The sequence below is a fragment of the Scophthalmus maximus genome, chromosome 10 (genome assembly GCF_022379125.1).
Source record: "Scophthalmus maximus strain ysfricsl-2021 chromosome 10, ASM2237912v1, whole genome shotgun sequence".
In the NCBI taxonomy this organism is placed as follows: domain Eukaryota; kingdom Metazoa; phylum Chordata; class Actinopteri; order Pleuronectiformes; family Scophthalmidae; genus Scophthalmus; species Scophthalmus maximus.
Window position 1 is genome coordinate 10,335,860 of NC_061524.1, and position 16,110 is coordinate 10,351,969.

General features: G+C 46.5%; 1 protein-coding gene across 7 annotated transcripts in view; it reads left to right on the plus strand.

Moving 5' to 3' along the window:
• The window catches only part of LOC118283958, a 28,343-nt gene that overhangs the window by 8,540 nt on the left and 3,693 nt on the right, over window positions 1–16,110 (plus strand). For 3 of the 7 annotated variants that reach the window (XM_047335150.1, XM_035606435.2, XM_047335152.1), the window contains 15 exons: window positions 461–623; window positions 4,297–4,442; window positions 4,550–4,646; window positions 5,061–5,210; window positions 5,465–5,614; window positions 6,279–6,535; window positions 7,612–7,741; window positions 8,002–8,196; window positions 8,649–8,801; window positions 9,815–10,032; window positions 10,316–10,499; window positions 10,582–10,737; window positions 11,377–11,754; window positions 12,031–12,150; window positions 13,887–15,869. In XM_047335150.1, the coding sequence (XP_047191106.1) occupies window positions 461–623; window positions 4,297–4,442; window positions 4,550–4,646; window positions 5,061–5,210; window positions 5,465–5,614; window positions 6,279–6,535; window positions 7,612–7,741; window positions 8,002–8,196; window positions 8,649–8,801; window positions 9,815–10,032; window positions 10,316–10,499; window positions 10,582–10,737; window positions 11,377–11,754; window positions 12,031–12,150; window positions 13,887–15,869 (4,480 nt within the window). The remainder of the gene's footprint in view (window positions 1–460; window positions 624–4,296; window positions 4,443–4,549; window positions 4,647–5,060; window positions 5,211–5,464; window positions 5,615–6,278; window positions 6,536–7,611; window positions 7,742–8,001; window positions 8,197–8,648; window positions 8,802–9,814; window positions 10,033–10,315; window positions 10,500–10,581; window positions 10,738–11,376; window positions 11,755–12,030; window positions 12,151–13,886; window positions 15,870–16,110) is intronic. The other 4 variants (XM_047335151.1, XM_035606436.2, XM_035606437.2 and 1 more) reach the window with 4 other exon arrangements.

The window sequence follows — 16,110 nt, forward strand, 5'->3', positions numbered from 1 at the left end:
TCCATACAGAGGAACATCTCCTGGAAAAAAACAGAAGAAAAATTTAAAGGCAGTATCCCCGACTGTATTTTGGATACTCAGTTATTACAAAATTGAAAATCAGGAGATCATGAAATTTAGGGTTGAATGACTTACTTATAGATTGTTATAACTTTTTAGGATTCTTAGGATCCAACCTCTACCTGGGCAAAAAAGGCAGAAAATCTTTTCCATGTTCATTGTAACACTCGAGTTGAGCCCACAGCGCTGACAGCCAACAACTTTCCAAATATTTCTCAGGCTGAGAGCTTCTCATGTCAGTGTGCTATCTTTAGATCCAAATATTACGTCATCTCATCTGTCTTATCAGCTATTTCAACCGAATAACACAAACACTGGTAGAAAACCTCAGAGCCTTAATTGGGCCTCCGTAGCCCCGCTGTCAGCACCACAGTAAACTCCTGATCTGCTCGACCTGCAGGAGTGACAGGACCACACTCTCTCCCACTGGCTCTGCTTTCACCAGGGAAGATGCTGACCCCCTGACACTGGTGCGTGAACCCCAGGGCAATGTGGGAACAGAGACACAAAGGATCATGGGAAAGGAGGTGAAGGAGGAACAGAATCGCCTGAAAGGCTGTGTGGTGAGTGGCTGCCTTATTTCGTTCTATTACTGGAGAAACCGCACTGTGGCTCTTGACTGCGAGAGAACAACGCCATCGGTGCTGGCGAAAGATGAGGTCAGCCTCTTCCAGTACTACGACATCTGTGGCTGCACAAAGTGACGCACTTTGTCCTTTGAATTGGAAAATCCCTGATTTACAATTTAAGCAGGTTTTTCCTAAATAACAGTATTTCTGGAGTCTGCTGGATGTGCTGTGGTGCAGCGGTTTCTTATTGGCACCCAGCATGCTGCTGGTTTTCCATCCCACGTGCTGGTTCGTTGCACTTAATAACATCCTGGTGTCCTAGTTATGAGGAAGTCCTTGATAAGATGAGGAACCAGCGAAGATGTGTAGCATCTCTGGTTTCCTGCCAAGCTTCTTTATCTCCCAACAAGAACCTCACCCTGCAAATGTTAGGAATATCGTCAACTTGTAGGAGTCGCAGGAAGAGCTTTTAGAAGTGTTATTTACCCTGGCACCAGCATTCCATATGTTTCCATGAAAAATGTCAAACCGTGACTGTACGGCAGGGTTGAACGGTGGGCCAGAGCAAATAAGCTTTTCCTGCCGACCCAAAATTTCACTTTATGGTATGGTAGTAATATCTTGGCCACTCCAACCAAAGTACACAGTCATTGGATTAATGCTTTATTCAAAGACGGTCTGTTGGTTAATCCGGGGTCAGCGGTGTCCCGTCAAAGAGGCCCACCAGTGTTTTATTAAACATGCGGGTGCTGCAGTAATCCTAATGCCCATAAACCTACAAGGAAATACTATTTGTGCCTTTGAAAAGAGGGGTAGGGTACCCTAAGTTAAAAACCATCAATTATATATATATTCAGTCCTTTTAAGTCTGCACATCAAATCCCTTCACAATTCATATGTGAATGCACAGTGGCTATTGGTGTTACGACCAGAGGTATCCCATGATGCAATGCTCCTCTCCTCTTGTTGACCCCGAGTTCTTGTGAAGTCCCTGCTGAGCCTCTGGCCTCGGTGAGAAAAATGCCCAGATGCTCGAGGAGAGTAAACTTCACTCTTTCCATTCTCCCTGTTCTTCTGGTTCAGTTTGTTTCCCAGCTCGTGTTTTTTAGATTCTTACTGGACCTGTGGCCTCTCGCCACCTGTGACACGAGCCCATCAGACCGCAGCAGGCCTGGCTCAGTTGTTTCTGAGGGGGGGGGCGCTGGGCTTGTTGGCATGGCAACCCTGAGCTCTATTTTACAGCAGTTAGTATTCTTTATTGCACTCTACTGGGAGTTACCTGGGTGCGATGTCTACGGAGGCCTCGTCACTCTTCATGGAAGGATTTATGAGACACTCCAAACAAAACCCAGGAGCCACAAGGGCAAACGTAGAGCCAGGCACAGCCACCAGTTGAACAGTAAAAGTAATTTGTCACATACTTTCGCAGAGCTTTAACTTCGGCTCCCGAGTGAGCTGAATTGATTCCAGTGTTTTGAACAATACGAGATGCAGCTGCTCAGGTCTGTGGGCTGGTGGTGGCGCTGAGACTTTTTGCGTACTCGCTGGAAGATAGCAGTTTTATTTATAGTCTCTCCACTTCTGTTAAAATTTGGCTCAGCGGATTAAAGGTTTTGATGTCCGTATGTCCGAGTGGGTACATGCATTACGATCCAAACGTCCACGCCTGCGCTAGCAGTGGTATGGCTTCTTGTTTCTGGAGGTAAACATGGCTATCGTCTGTTTCTCAGGCTAATTGTGACCAGATGCCAGGGCTGCAGACCAGATGGGCTTGGTGCTAAGTGATACTTCTTGGCTGACATCACTTCATAGCACATTGCAGAGAGACACACAGGGGAAGAGGAGCTCAGTAGAAAACAGATAAGGATCAACGGAACCCAGATAGGGAGACGCATGTTGAAATAGGAGATCATCGGATGAGGCCAAAACACTGCATGCCATCAAATGTGACAAAGGAAATCAATAAAGGCTGTTTTCTCTCTGCGGCTGACATCATTCTTTCTCATGAGGCAGAGTGGGGTGTCGAGTGCACCGCAGGAGTTGTTTAGAATGGAAGCCAGAGTGAAGGATGAAGGACAGGAGCAAATATCTGAGGAGGAGATGTCCGCGATGCTTATCAACCCTGTCATCAGTCACACCAGAATATTAGTTTTGCAGCTTTAACAAATATATGTAACAATCTGGCCTTGCCCATAAAACGACTGGCGTGTTAGTAAATGATGTAAGACCCTTTGAATTTATTCCATCTCCCCTGGAGGTGACACTTTTCTATACTGACTCACTTCTTCTAGTCAGATAATAATATGGTGAACTTAAATCTACTCCTTATTATTATATTATCATCGTTGATAATTAATCTTTTGTGCGTTTTGGCTGTTGGATAAATTCAATATTTCCAATTTTTTTAATTTTTAAAGCATTGACAGATGCATATTTGTCTTGCTGATTGTTGCAGAAAACTTTGCCTGCGCTAGCACTGTTTTTACTGGCATAACTGAACAATTAACACAGCGTGGTCCGAATTATTCATGCAGGCAGGGAGAGAAATGTCAGCATAAGAAAATGCTTTACTAAATTCACAGTTTATTTATTTCTGTCATATTTATGCCAATCCAGATTTGGTTAGAAAAGCAAATAAAGCCTTTTTGTAGTACACGCAAAACCACTGGAAAGAAGGAAACTCAAGAACACAACCCCCCCCCCCCCCCCCCCCCCCCCCCCCCAAAAAAAGAAAAGAAAACATTTGAATTTTGTCATGGCTCTTACTTTCTTTCATTGGTTCTTTTTGATTCTGATGCATCATTTTGCAGTGGACTGCAGTTAATATACAGGACCAGTTATCAGGATATCCCACTCTGTAATAGTCCAGGTACATGGAGCTCTCTCTGGGAACCCTGCTGCAGAGTCCTTTGTCCACCCTTTAAAACACTTGGATGCTTGTAAAAGAGGCTTAGTAGCCGTCGATGTATTCAATATATTCCTGCCCGTAGACTATGTCTGTAGCTCTGGCATTGACCTTTCTAAAGACTCCACTGCACAGTTCTCGACAGAGGCGGAGTGGACGGCCATGGGACTCAGTATCTCAGGGCTGAAAAAACACTGCTGCCATTTAATGAGAGTTGGGGATAGGGGAGTTTAAAAGGGTTATATTTCCAACTGCAATGGCTTTTTGGTGCTTTTTAGTCATCAGAGTGGTGTAGCACATGCTGCCAACCTTGTTAGGCTTAATGTGTTCTTTCATAAAGCAATTATGATTTATTTAAACTTTTGCTGCCATCTGTAGTATTTTATTACAAACTTTGATGCCGTCAAGCCGAGAAAAACAGCTCTCATCGTGAGCCTACCCTGGGTTATTTCACTGAGAATAGCAAACCTTTGTAAGAAAATATAGTTTGGGTTGGGTCATTTACAGGAGAGACGTTACTCTACGGTGGGCAGCTGTCCACATTGTCCAGCCTCTAGCCATATTGTAACTTTCACATCTGCAGCGAGCTACAGCAACGCCATTGTCTATAAAAGAAATCCTCCGTCTGAGATGTTTATGAATCCGGTCAACATTTATTCTGTGAATGGTTGACACGACAAAAGAAAACATTGCTCGGATGAAACGTTGCTGATCTTTTAGAGTTTTCCTACAGAGACTTATACTTACTCTTTTTGTCCACAGAGCCCCGATGAATGTGAGAGCGGTGGGAGAACGCCGAGCAGCCAAAGCCAGGAACAGCAATCAGTGAGCCACACCTCTTTTCCCGCGGGAGACGGGCCTGCATGTGCGAATGATGTCATCGTCAGACATCGATTGAAGGCAGAGAGGTGACATTTCAGCCTGGCTTCTTCCTCTGTCTCTGTGACTTACATAATGAGAGAGAGTCCTTTATGTAAGTCATAATTGGAGTCACATGTCTGTGTTTTCGTTGCAGCAGGAGGCCCAGAGCAGAGCCCGAGCTTGCCACTGCCCCTCAAGGCCACCCACAGCTTCACATGCAGCTTCAGAAGTTCACCGTATCTGCTGACAAGGTGACTCGACTCATGCCAGGCACACTTGCATTTCTGTTTACACCAGTAATCACCTTTCAAGACTGTCTGTATACTCTACAGAACTTTTGCGGACACAGGAATGGTTCATCGTGCCTTACAAAAATATATTTTTTCTTATTGAATTCTGAGGCACCCAGCAATGCAGTTGTGCTCATCAGTAATTACACCTTCTTCTTTTGACCGGCCACAGACATTATGTCACACTCTTAAATTAGACTTAGTTGTCTTATATTCAAGTGTGACTTGTGAGTGTGTTTTATGATCAGGATGCGCACCACCGCCTGTGTGCCTGTCGCTGTGGCTCTTATAGCTGCACTCAGATGCAGATTCATTTGAGCTGTTCTTTCTCTAACAATTTTCCTTTCCCTGTTTTGTCTCTAATCTCCGTGTCAGACTCTGTCCTGGCTGAAAGACAACGTGTCCGTGGCCACACAGGTGTGTTCAGTAGCCAGCTTCGAGGGGCTGGAAGCGGCCAGGAGGTGTCAGCACACTCTGGAACGAGACATCCTCACCAACAGAGCCAGGATAGAGGTGGTCAAAAGGGTAAACGGAGACGGACCATTACATTCAGCTCCTCTGAAAACATGAGCGCTGGATGAATGCCTTGAACGAAAATATTCCCCCTATTTTGCAAACTGGGCACCAGGTCTGGTTTGTGTTTTAATCATATAACGAGTTGATATTTCATCTGAGACAGGTTCGGTTACACAAAGCTTCAGATTAGGTCCACCTTTTGCTGCATAGAGCCCAGTCCTAAGTCATCACACGCTCTCACCAGTTTCACGCCTGTTCCCCAGGAGGGCCGAGGGCTTGTCCGTGCACAGCACCCCGGCAGCGCCAAGATCGAGGAGTTCCTCAGCCAGCTGGAAGTCCTGTGGGAAGAACTGCGGAGGAGGCACCAGAGGAACGCTGTGTTTCTGCAGGCCTCAGAGGAGCTTGGCTTTCGGGTGAGATTCATACAATGGTTCAAAAGAGGCACTCATCTGTACGTCATACTGAGGAGATTAGTCACCGTTGGAGAATTTAATGATTGTGATGGATGATTCTGGATCAGGAGCGCTCATTGTTAGACGCTTTGTGCTGGACCAGAGCCTAGGTTGTACATGCATACGTACACTCATGGTTAGAAGATTTACTTTCATCTTTACCACCTTAATTACCACCGGGAGACTGTAAGGCTCTGTATATCCCCAGCAATTTATGAAGGCGAATCCAAGGAATATAAATTGTGCGTCTATGTAATTCATTTAGGAGTTGGAAAGAGGCTGTAAATCCGCCCAGATTTGATGACTTAAAGCTGGGTTCAGACTACAGGAGTTCACCTGTAGACCCCGATGCTCCACAAGTCTGTAATTGTGAGCAGCTGCCAGTGTAGCAAAGGGTCAAAACGGGGTTAAATCGGACCGAGAGTCCTGTAGTCTGAGCCCATCTTCAGTCAAGAAAGCGTGAATCTTTCAGTACAAAAGATGAAGGTCAGACCAATGTCTACTTCCAGTTGTTGTACCTATTATTGTCTCCTTCATACAGTGTGTCGGTTGTGTTTGTTGAAGCCTGTAAATCGCAGCAGCAAAACGTATACATCACTAGCCTCTCTGCTTCCTGACTGTATAGGTTGTAAAAGTGCTGCAGGCCCTGGGCAGCCTTGAGGCCTGGCTAGAGTCCGTGGAGCTTTCCATGAAGGAATCGGCGCTCGCCGGTGACCCCGAAACGATGAGCATGGCTGAGAGGGAGAGCTGTCTGCTGGAGAAAGAGGTGGCAGCACGCAGCCTGGAGCTCGGTGCTCTGAGGCAAGAGGTGGACGGCCTCCACGGCCACAGTCACCCACTCACACAGAGGCTGCCAGCACGCATGGCGGAGGTGGAAAGAAAGTGAGTTCTTTTTTAAGAGAAGGAAAGGGGGAAAGTCAGGGGTAGCCCCCTGATGTCTCTCATCGTGGAAGGGCTCATGTTGTGGATGAGTCTCCAGACTTTAGTCGTTTTGCTCATCACTGTGGTCAGGAAATAAAGTAAGAATGTTGTCAGTGTTTCCAAGAGGTCACAGGTTTAGGCTTGGCTCGTCTGCAGCCCGACATGGAAGAGTTTATTCATAAAACCCCCTGTTTTTATTTAAGACAAACAATTTCACCCCATAAACCACAAAGCAATATATCCATATATCTCATGAGCTGCTTTTTTTCCCCTCAAACCTGGCAAAAAATATTCTCCATGCACTCATTCCCTGCAAGGCTCAAGGTTTATTCGTTTGTGATTCATGCGGCACTTAGTGAGGTCTGCACCGCCGTCCTGACATGCACTTCACCCACGGCTTGTCAGTGTGTGTCAGAGTCACCCATTCGATGTTTGCAAAATGACGCCTTCCTTTGGTAGGCCCAAGACAAAGTTGTTGCCATGGACTCTCAGTTAAACCTTATGATGTTGTACTTGTTTCGACTGGACATGTGTCCATAAACAAAAGTTCAGACTGTGTAAAGAAACACAAAGCTGACCAAAGAAAATGAAGAGATGGAACGGGCTCAGTGAGAGTGTTTCCAGGATGGGGGCGTTACATGGGGCAGGGATGGACACTTGTGCAGCCTGAGGGGCCAGTGATGCAGGTACAGTCTCTCACTAAGCAGCTGTAAGACAGTTGGGGATGATGTCATTATTTCATGCTACATACAAGCAACTTAGGGCTCATTTATTATGAAAAAAACACCCTTTCAAATTGCTCCCTTTACCATCTCAAGTGTAAACTCTGCACGGACAGAGTAACTTCACGCCCTGAACTGCAGGATATGTTTACGTGACACATGATATATGATTACATAAACTGTGCTCTGGCATGGTGACTTACACCAGTCGGTCTCTGTAATGTGGTTCTGCTGAAGGATGTGGGGTTGTATATATGCGGATGTGGATCACAGTTAAGGTGTAGCTGGTCATGAAAACATTCATGTATTTCCCAGGTACCACTGTGTCCAGAGTGCCCTGACCCAGCAGAGCTCCGAGCTGCAGGACACGCGAATGCTGACTGAGTTCCTGGAGCGCGTGGAGCTGGAGGAGAGCCAGGATGGTCTCCAGTACAGCCTGGGACAGGTGAGACACATCTCACCAGAGGTTAAAGAAATGTCTTATTTATCTGCATAGCTGTTTCTCATAATACAGATAGCATTGAGGTGGTGACATTGTTGTTTCTTTCTTTCACTTCATTTTCTTAAGTTCATGTCTGAAAACAGCTTTGGAGACAGATACGAACAGACACTTGAGCAGATAAAACCAAAAACTATTTGTTTGGCAAAAAAATGCCTTCTTTTTATCATTTGTATTAACAGACGTGTTTTTACTATACCTAACAGCCTCTCCAAAGTGAGATCTCCGCAGTTCCTACATTGCTGGAACTCCAAAGCAGTGGTGGGGCTGAGCCCCTGATGGAGAGCATGGGGAACCCCGTGGAGGAACTACGAGAGGCTGTAGAGATGCTGAATGACACTGTCAGGGAGAGGGGCCGATCGCAGAGCCATGACCAGGCCATCCGGGAGCTGCTGAGCAAGGTGAGGAGATGGGAAATTGGTTTCGACAACATGAACATAGGGAAGCTCTAGTTCTAGTTTCCATGTATGGTGCAGAGTTTGTTAAGTTATAATGATCTTAGACGATGCTGAATGGTCTTTACATGCCTCCACTTTTGTTACAAGCAGCTGCACAAACCAATTGAGCCGCATCTGGTTTCCTTTTGTCTATGGCAATGTATTTTAATGGGCCCCAATCGAGCCACCACTCCCCTCCACATGAGCGCGTTTATGTTAATTCAATTTATATATGAAAAAAAGCAGCACACATGTCAAAACAGAGCATGCACACATGCCCAGAGGCGACATCATGACACTGTTTTAAACACTCATTTGCAATGTGTCTCTCATTGGGAAAACAAATAATACACAGTGAGGTATAATGACTTAAGGGCATCCCTACAAGCGCTTATGATGACTTTGTGCCTCGCCAGCATGCCGGCCTTGCAGTGCGCGTGGAGGAGTGCCTATCCTGCAGCAAGGAGCTCGGCCTGGACGTCCTAGAGAGAGAGACAGACATGGCCATCCAGTGTGAGCCCGACCGATGCGGCCTCGAGTCTCTGCAGGAGAAGCAGGACCACCTGGAGGTGAGAGGGAGATGCTGACACGTGTTGCCAGTATGGTGCAAACATTTCGAATGATTCACTGGGGCTAATGCGATTCAGTGTTCCTTTCCATTGACTCAGGATTGTGACCTTTTTTTTAAGCTCCCCTTCTCCTTCTCGCACCCCCCCCCCCCAACACATTGTTCCACAGTCTGTTTCCTGTTGTGCCAGATTTTTCTCACATCTAAAGAAAGGGCCAGCCCACCCCACTTTGTGCTGTGTTTAATTTCTTACACAAACTGCCCCATGTAATCACACACACACACACACACACACACACACACATGCATAGAGCGTGCAAATGTTTATGATTCACACAGGATATTTATTTATGCTTGTGTGAGTCACATTTCTCTTAGCTCCCAATGTGTGTGTTAGTCAGTAAATGTGGTGGGGTGTGTACGTGCGTCCAAGGGTCATGGGGTTGAAGATGTGAGGTCGGTGATGGTAAAGTCACAAAATGCGTCATTTTTGGGCAGTGTTGTTTATCACACACACCTCATACTCTCTCTCTCTCTCTCTCTCTCTCTCTCTCTCTCTCTCTCTCTTTCTCTCTCTTTCTCTCTCTCTCACTCTCTCTCTCACACACACACACACACACACACACACAGCTGTCTGGACTTGATACCGTCGAAGAGGAGAAATGACCTAATCTCCGAAACTGAAATAACTGCCGTCAGCACACAGGCATTCACAACACAGTGTTCTTGAGGCTAACTGTATCTGAGAAATGTTATGAAGTATTACTCCCAGAGAACCCGCAGTGCTATTAATTACTGCCTCGTCAAAAAGAGAGAAAAGAAAAAGTGGAAAAAGATTGCAAGCTTGCTATAGCGTGGCAGCACACATGTTGACCATATGGGTCTCCAGCTGAATAATATGCATACAGCTATGGGGATGAGGTCATAGTCATACAGAGATGCAATTGGTACAGGCTGTCTGAGTGATACCAGGTTTGATGAGAGATGATAGATTTTCACTTTGATTCTCCACAGATTGACTATGAAGTCATCAGGGAGGAGGTGAAGGAGATGGAGGACCTGGCTGCTCGCTTGGAGGAGCTGTGCCCTGAGAGAGTGCACGTACTCGGGGCAAAGATCCAGGCCACGCTGCAGGCCTGGAGCGAGCTGGGAAAGAGTGTGACGGAGAACAAATCACGTCTGCAGGAATTTGTGCAGCTCCAGGACTTCTTCAGGAGCTACCTCGCCATGATGTAAGCGGGGCGTGGGGGTCCTGCGGGCCCTTTCGTAATTCTCTCTGTGAGACTATCTACACATTACAATATCTTTTCAGTAAAAAGAACATGATGTTCTCCTTGTCAAGCAAAGGTCCCTGGTGAAATGTATCATTTAAAATGTGCTGGGGAGGTCAGTGCAGGTTTGTGGCCAAGTGTGACAAGGCAATGAATATGATGATCATATGATCATATGGCTTTTCTCACAACCCTGTTGCGTGTCTCCTCACGACCCCTTACCCCCACCCTCTCCTTTTGATAGCTCATGGACAGAAGACACCAGGTCATGCATTTTCTCAGACACCGCCTTGCATCCCGGGAAAGATGGGCAGAAGCCGCTGGCTGCAGAGCTGGACATGCAGATTGAGCTCAAGTTTGAGGAGTTTGATGAGCTGGCGGCTGCAGGAAGGCACCTTTTAGACAAAGACCACCACCTCACACAAATGGTGAGCGGGACTCGCTCTGATCCTCGAATACGTTGTTGGATCAATGTTTCTGCTTTTACAAACACTGAGTTCTGTCTTGCAGGTGAGAGAGCGCTTGGAGGAACTGAGGAGTATGCTTGGGTGGATCTTGGTGCACTGGAGGGCTCAGAAGCAGCAGTGGCTTCACAAGAAGTGCAGACAGCAGCTTTCACAAGATAACATTTATTGTGAGGCTACAATGTGCTCCCCATTCACACAGGTAAATGAGCGGAAAGGCATTTATTGTGGAGACAGTCTTGGGTCCTTAAAGAAAGAAATAATGCCCTTTAAAAAATGTCTTTTGTCTGCACACAAAAGACAGAGGTCTGTGTATACAGACACAAAAGGTCAGAGGTGACTGTAAGGCAGATAAAGTTTATTTATATATCACTCACACACACACACACACACACAAGTTAAAGTAACAGGGTAGTGTAAAATAAATGAGATATAATGTAAGGCAGCAGTAAACAGGAAATGTGTTCACCATTGATTTAAAAACTGAGTGTTCAAATCTGACAACTGGAGTGATATGATTGACTGTACCATGCATGGAGCCTTCTTTTGGTTGTTTTTGACAATAAATGTTTTTAAATGTTTAATTCATGATTAATAATAATTATCATCATCATCATCATAATAATAATAAGATAACTAATAAGCCACAAAATCGTGATCATTAATGAATCACAAAACCTCAAGAAGGACTAAAAGATTGACTGGCTGTGGCTGGAGAGGGGAACATTTGGAACAACTGGAAAGAAGTTTAAAAGAAACATAGTTTGTAGGCTACCGATTAAATAATTATTTACCAATGTGAATATTTGTTAATTCTTTATTTTCGCGGCTCCCCAAACAGAGTTCAGCTTCTGAGCTAGACGCCTACCTGTCCCATCCGTCCCGGCTTTACACCTTGGAAGTAGACAAATTAAGGGCAGCAGCAGACGGCCGACCCTCGTCTCTCCTGCCCAGACATGCTGAGCAACAGGAGCAGAGGCAGCCGGAGGATGGGTATGAGCTCATGAACACTATTGGAGCACAGGGCGGCGAGGCTTCCCCCTCCGAGTCTCCCAGGCCCTCTATAGTGGTCCTCAAGGAGCCCGGCAGCCCCACTCTTGGGGGCACGGTCAACCTCATCCTCAGCTTTGGTAACGCTGGCGACAGCCAGGTTCAGGTGCTTGACGCGCCCGCCAGGACGGATGAGGTAGTGGGGGACACGTCTGAGCCTGTCCACAGGGTGAGAGACACATCCATCACTTCACACTAGCAGTCGCCAAACATCATTATAGAATACCAGTATGACAGGCTACAGACTTTTGCTTCCCACAAAAGCACTGAAAGAAATAGTATCTGTTGCTTTTCCTGAAGAGAACAATGCGGTAACATTCACACTCTGTGTAATGCCATGCATGGGATCTCCCTCCAAGACTGTCTACTGCTGTTCATTCCTCTCTCTTGCTCTCTCTCTCTCTCTCTCTTCACGTCTTCTTTTTTCCCCCATTTTCTCCCTCAGCCCACTGTGCCTCAATCTTCTGCCTGTAAAAACTTTTGGAGGCGCTGCCAGGGGCTTTTGGAAAATACTTTGGGTAGTTTAAAGCGAAAGAAAAAGATTTATCGGCAGAGTGCAAACGAGGTAAATTGCGCGCGGCGTGTGAATTGGAATTGCATGCTGCGTCTCGAAGTGTGCCGGGGTCGCATGCTGTGTGTAGATGTTTTCTGGGGGCAGCATGCTCTACTAACCCCTGTTACAGGGTACAGCTGCTCCACAGCTTCCCCCACGTTTGTTGGCCATGAGTGACGGTAAAAGGAAACAAGTCATGCCAGAGTGCTATCACATTTGCACTCACACCATCTCACATAAGACCCATGTGGCTGGAAGATTTACAGTTAACGTGAGAAAAGTGAGAAAAGACAACAAACCATGTTACTGTCAGAACTCACAATTTCCCATCTAACTGCAGCCATAAATGCAAATCAAAAACCGAATAAAATCATGAAGGATGTTATGCTGTGACATTAAATGGGATGGTAGAAGGGGTGCTATTTTTTACAATCCTTTCAAAAGATATATAAAGGTGATGACTGAAATGCAGTGATGCGGCTGATCTCCAGTCAGGGAACAAAAATATGTCCTGGTTATAGAAAGAAATATGTGTTTTGTTAAAAGTTACTGTTATGTAAACATTGAATTTACACTCTCTCTATATACATATATATATACACACATACATATATATATATGTGTGTGTGTGTGTATATATATATATATATATATATATATATATATATGTGTATATATAAATATATATATACATATATTCAGCCAAACAACAAAAATTCAAAAGTGGTTTAATAACCTGATCACAAATTATATTATATGGAATTTTATGTCAATATTCTTAGCAGTATAGACATTTAAAAGAATCATGAGGAATTATTGCATATATCTATCTGGACACTTAAAGAAATTGTGTTTGTTTTGGATTTCCTAGACTAAATGTGAATCCATTTTTGCAGCCATCTCTCAGTAGTCGTTTAGCTTTTTCAGTTCGTCGTCTGTAAAGCAAGATGAATGGTAAAATTCCCAAGAGAAAAATCCAACAGAAAAAAATCAATACGTTTATAATCCAACTCTTCTACCATTAAAAACTTTCCTTTGGACGTCACTTTGCTAAATGAGTCAGGATTCAAAGCTGGAAAGCACCGATGACAGAGACAGAACGACGGTGGAGAGCAAGAAAGCACACACAGTCATCTCCCTGCTGCAAATGTTGTTCGGCGACCTCCCCCTCACTGCCTGGGAAACGTGCTGGTCCAAAATGGCTCCCAGTAAGAGTGTGTTAAATACAGGAACAGCCATTACACAGGGATGTGGTACTGAACTTTCTAGACCATGATTTATGGTCTGGGGCTTCCACAGAAACAAGAGATTAGTCACAGAGTTGAAAGGTCAGGCCATTACATCTGGCTATGACGGCATTTGTAGCCACATGTGATTCTGGTTAAGTCCTGCAAGTGTGCGATTGCAATCATGTCTGTGTTCTTTTGTCCTTTCATCTAATTTCTTTTTTGTCTTTCCTGTTGTTAATACATTTGCGTTTCTGTATGAGGCTCGTACATTCCTGAATCCATTGTCTTCTTGGATGTGCAGAGAAACAGAGGCTGATGTTTTGTCGCTGAAAAGTAGCTGATTTCCTTCGTCAGTTTTACTCTAATGTCTTCATTCATCCTTAACACGTGAAACGGCCCTTGTTCTCACAGAGGGCCGCAAGGCTCTCCTGGGTTAATCGCGGACGATAATGCAATTACAGCTTCTGTGAAATGAGAGCTCATGTGCATGCCCTAATATCCTTCTCTCTCTTTTCTTAGGTAAGTACCTACTTGCATGTCAAGGATAACAACTTGGCCGCGGCCCCTGTGTATGAGAGTATCACCCTGCCCCGCCAAAAGAGCCGCTGCGCAGCCTCGGCCTCTCCTACTTTCTTGCCGTCCTCGTCCTCCTCGCCATCTTCCTCTGCGTCCGCACCTCAGGCGACCAACGTCACCTTCAACCCTCTGATGGGGAGTGGCGGCGGCGGCGGCGGCGGCGGCGGCGGCGGCGGCTCCATCTTCTGCAGCCTCAAGAGAATGGGCATGAAGAGAAAGAGAAAGAGAGACGCTCGCAGACACACCATCCAGAAAATCATGGGGCTGGAATCGCAATCAGAAGGGATGCCCCCTTATGCATGTGAGACGATCACATATGACACACACACGTGGCCGCTGAAGGAAAGCCGGAGGAAGAAGAGTTCACCAAAGAGCCCAGCCAGCGGGGATGGAGAAGAGGCAATAGACTATATGAAGAATCCCTTGTTGTGGGACATTGATACAGAGTGTTCAGGAGAATACAGCACTATTCCTTATGCTGTGTCAGAGGGGCCAACCACGCTACCCTCCCCCGGTCAGGTGAGAAGCCACTGCAGGTTCCTCTCTTTGGGCTCTGTGCTGAGCTTTGACCTGCCCAAGGACATGACTCTCATCCCCAGCATTCAGGACATCATTACTATCGCCCCCCCGGAGTCCAAAACAGGAGCAGGGGCTGATCCGGACCCCCACTCTCAGAGACACTCAGCACTGAGCTCTTTCAAACAGACTCGACCCGCCCCTGCCATCACACACAGCTCATCGGATGTCAGCCTAACTGACACGCAGGCTTCGGCAGCTGTAGTGAGATCTCTGCCTGACGTGGACAAGAGTTCCCAACCACCTCCTCCTCTTTCCCCGGGAGAAGAGGAGGATCAGACTGCTCCGTACAACAGCCAATCTAAAGCCCACTTCTGTCTGTGCAATGCTGCGGAGCGGGAGTTGGACAAAACATCATCACTGGTTAAAACTAGTACAGATGACAGGGATGGGGTCAGCCAGCCCTCCGAGCTCCCTATCTATGTGAACCAAGCCCAAAGCACAGTTGGACATAAACACGTGTGCCCTAGTGTCCACACGCTCATTCGAGACCTGAATGGGCACCTGTACCACAAAGGTGCAAGACCCCATAGTATGCAGGAAGAGGGCCCTGGGCTTCAGTGCCTGAGCCAAGCTTCTCACATGGTGGTGAATTTGAAGTCAACGGTGAGCGTGAGCGTTCGTCAGGACTCGGTGGACTCCGGGATCTCCACTTCCAGCAGCATCAAGGTTTGCTCCGATGCACCGTGTCCAGATGTCCCGCTGCCTAAGGGGATAGTGGGGAGGCTCATGTCCGTTGAGGTGGGAGGAATAGACTGCACCAAGACGAGAGAGAGCTATGCCACATCTTCAGGCCCATCTGCAGACACTGCAGAGCTGCAAACAGAGCCCGTCCACCTCGACCACCAGCAGTTTGAGGAGGAGGAGGAAGAGCTAGAGGACATCTGGAATCAGACTACTAACTACAGACAGAGCATCTGCTCAGACATCATGTACCAGCCCAGCCAGGAAGACGCTGTTCCCTCAGACCAACCCAAAGTGCCTCATTCTCGCTCCCCTTCACCCAAGACCCCGGACGTGCTTTACCGGAAGCTGGTCACCGCCTCTGCTCCCAACCTCCTTGTGGCCGAGTTCCGACTGCCGTCGCACATTCAGAGCTTGCTGGGTTACGACAAGGGTCCCAGAGGTCGCCCCCCTCCACTGGCTGCAGGGGACAGGAGGTCCTGGGCAGCGTTTCCAGACAGGGACCCGGCCAGCAAGACGACAGTGACGGTGAACGAGACGGCGTCCGATCCGGTGAAGCTGCCGGATGTGGCCGACAATCAGAGATACATTTATCAATACAGAGAGGATGAGGAGGAGGAGGCAAAGGTGAGGGGGGAGGTGGATGAGCACACAGGCGGTTCGAAGGTGAGGTCAGCGTTTGATATACAGTGATGTCTACATCTATGATACTGTCCTGTTGCACCTTTTTCCCTTTGAAGAGTCAATTCACCCAAATTACAAACACACACATTTTTTTCTGAATTTATAATTACAGCTTTGAGATTTCAGCTACCACCGAAGTGGAGTTGAACAGAATTTAGGTGATTATCCTCCAAAGCATTTTTTTTAAAAATTACAACAAAAAAGGACTTTTCTAGAAGAAATG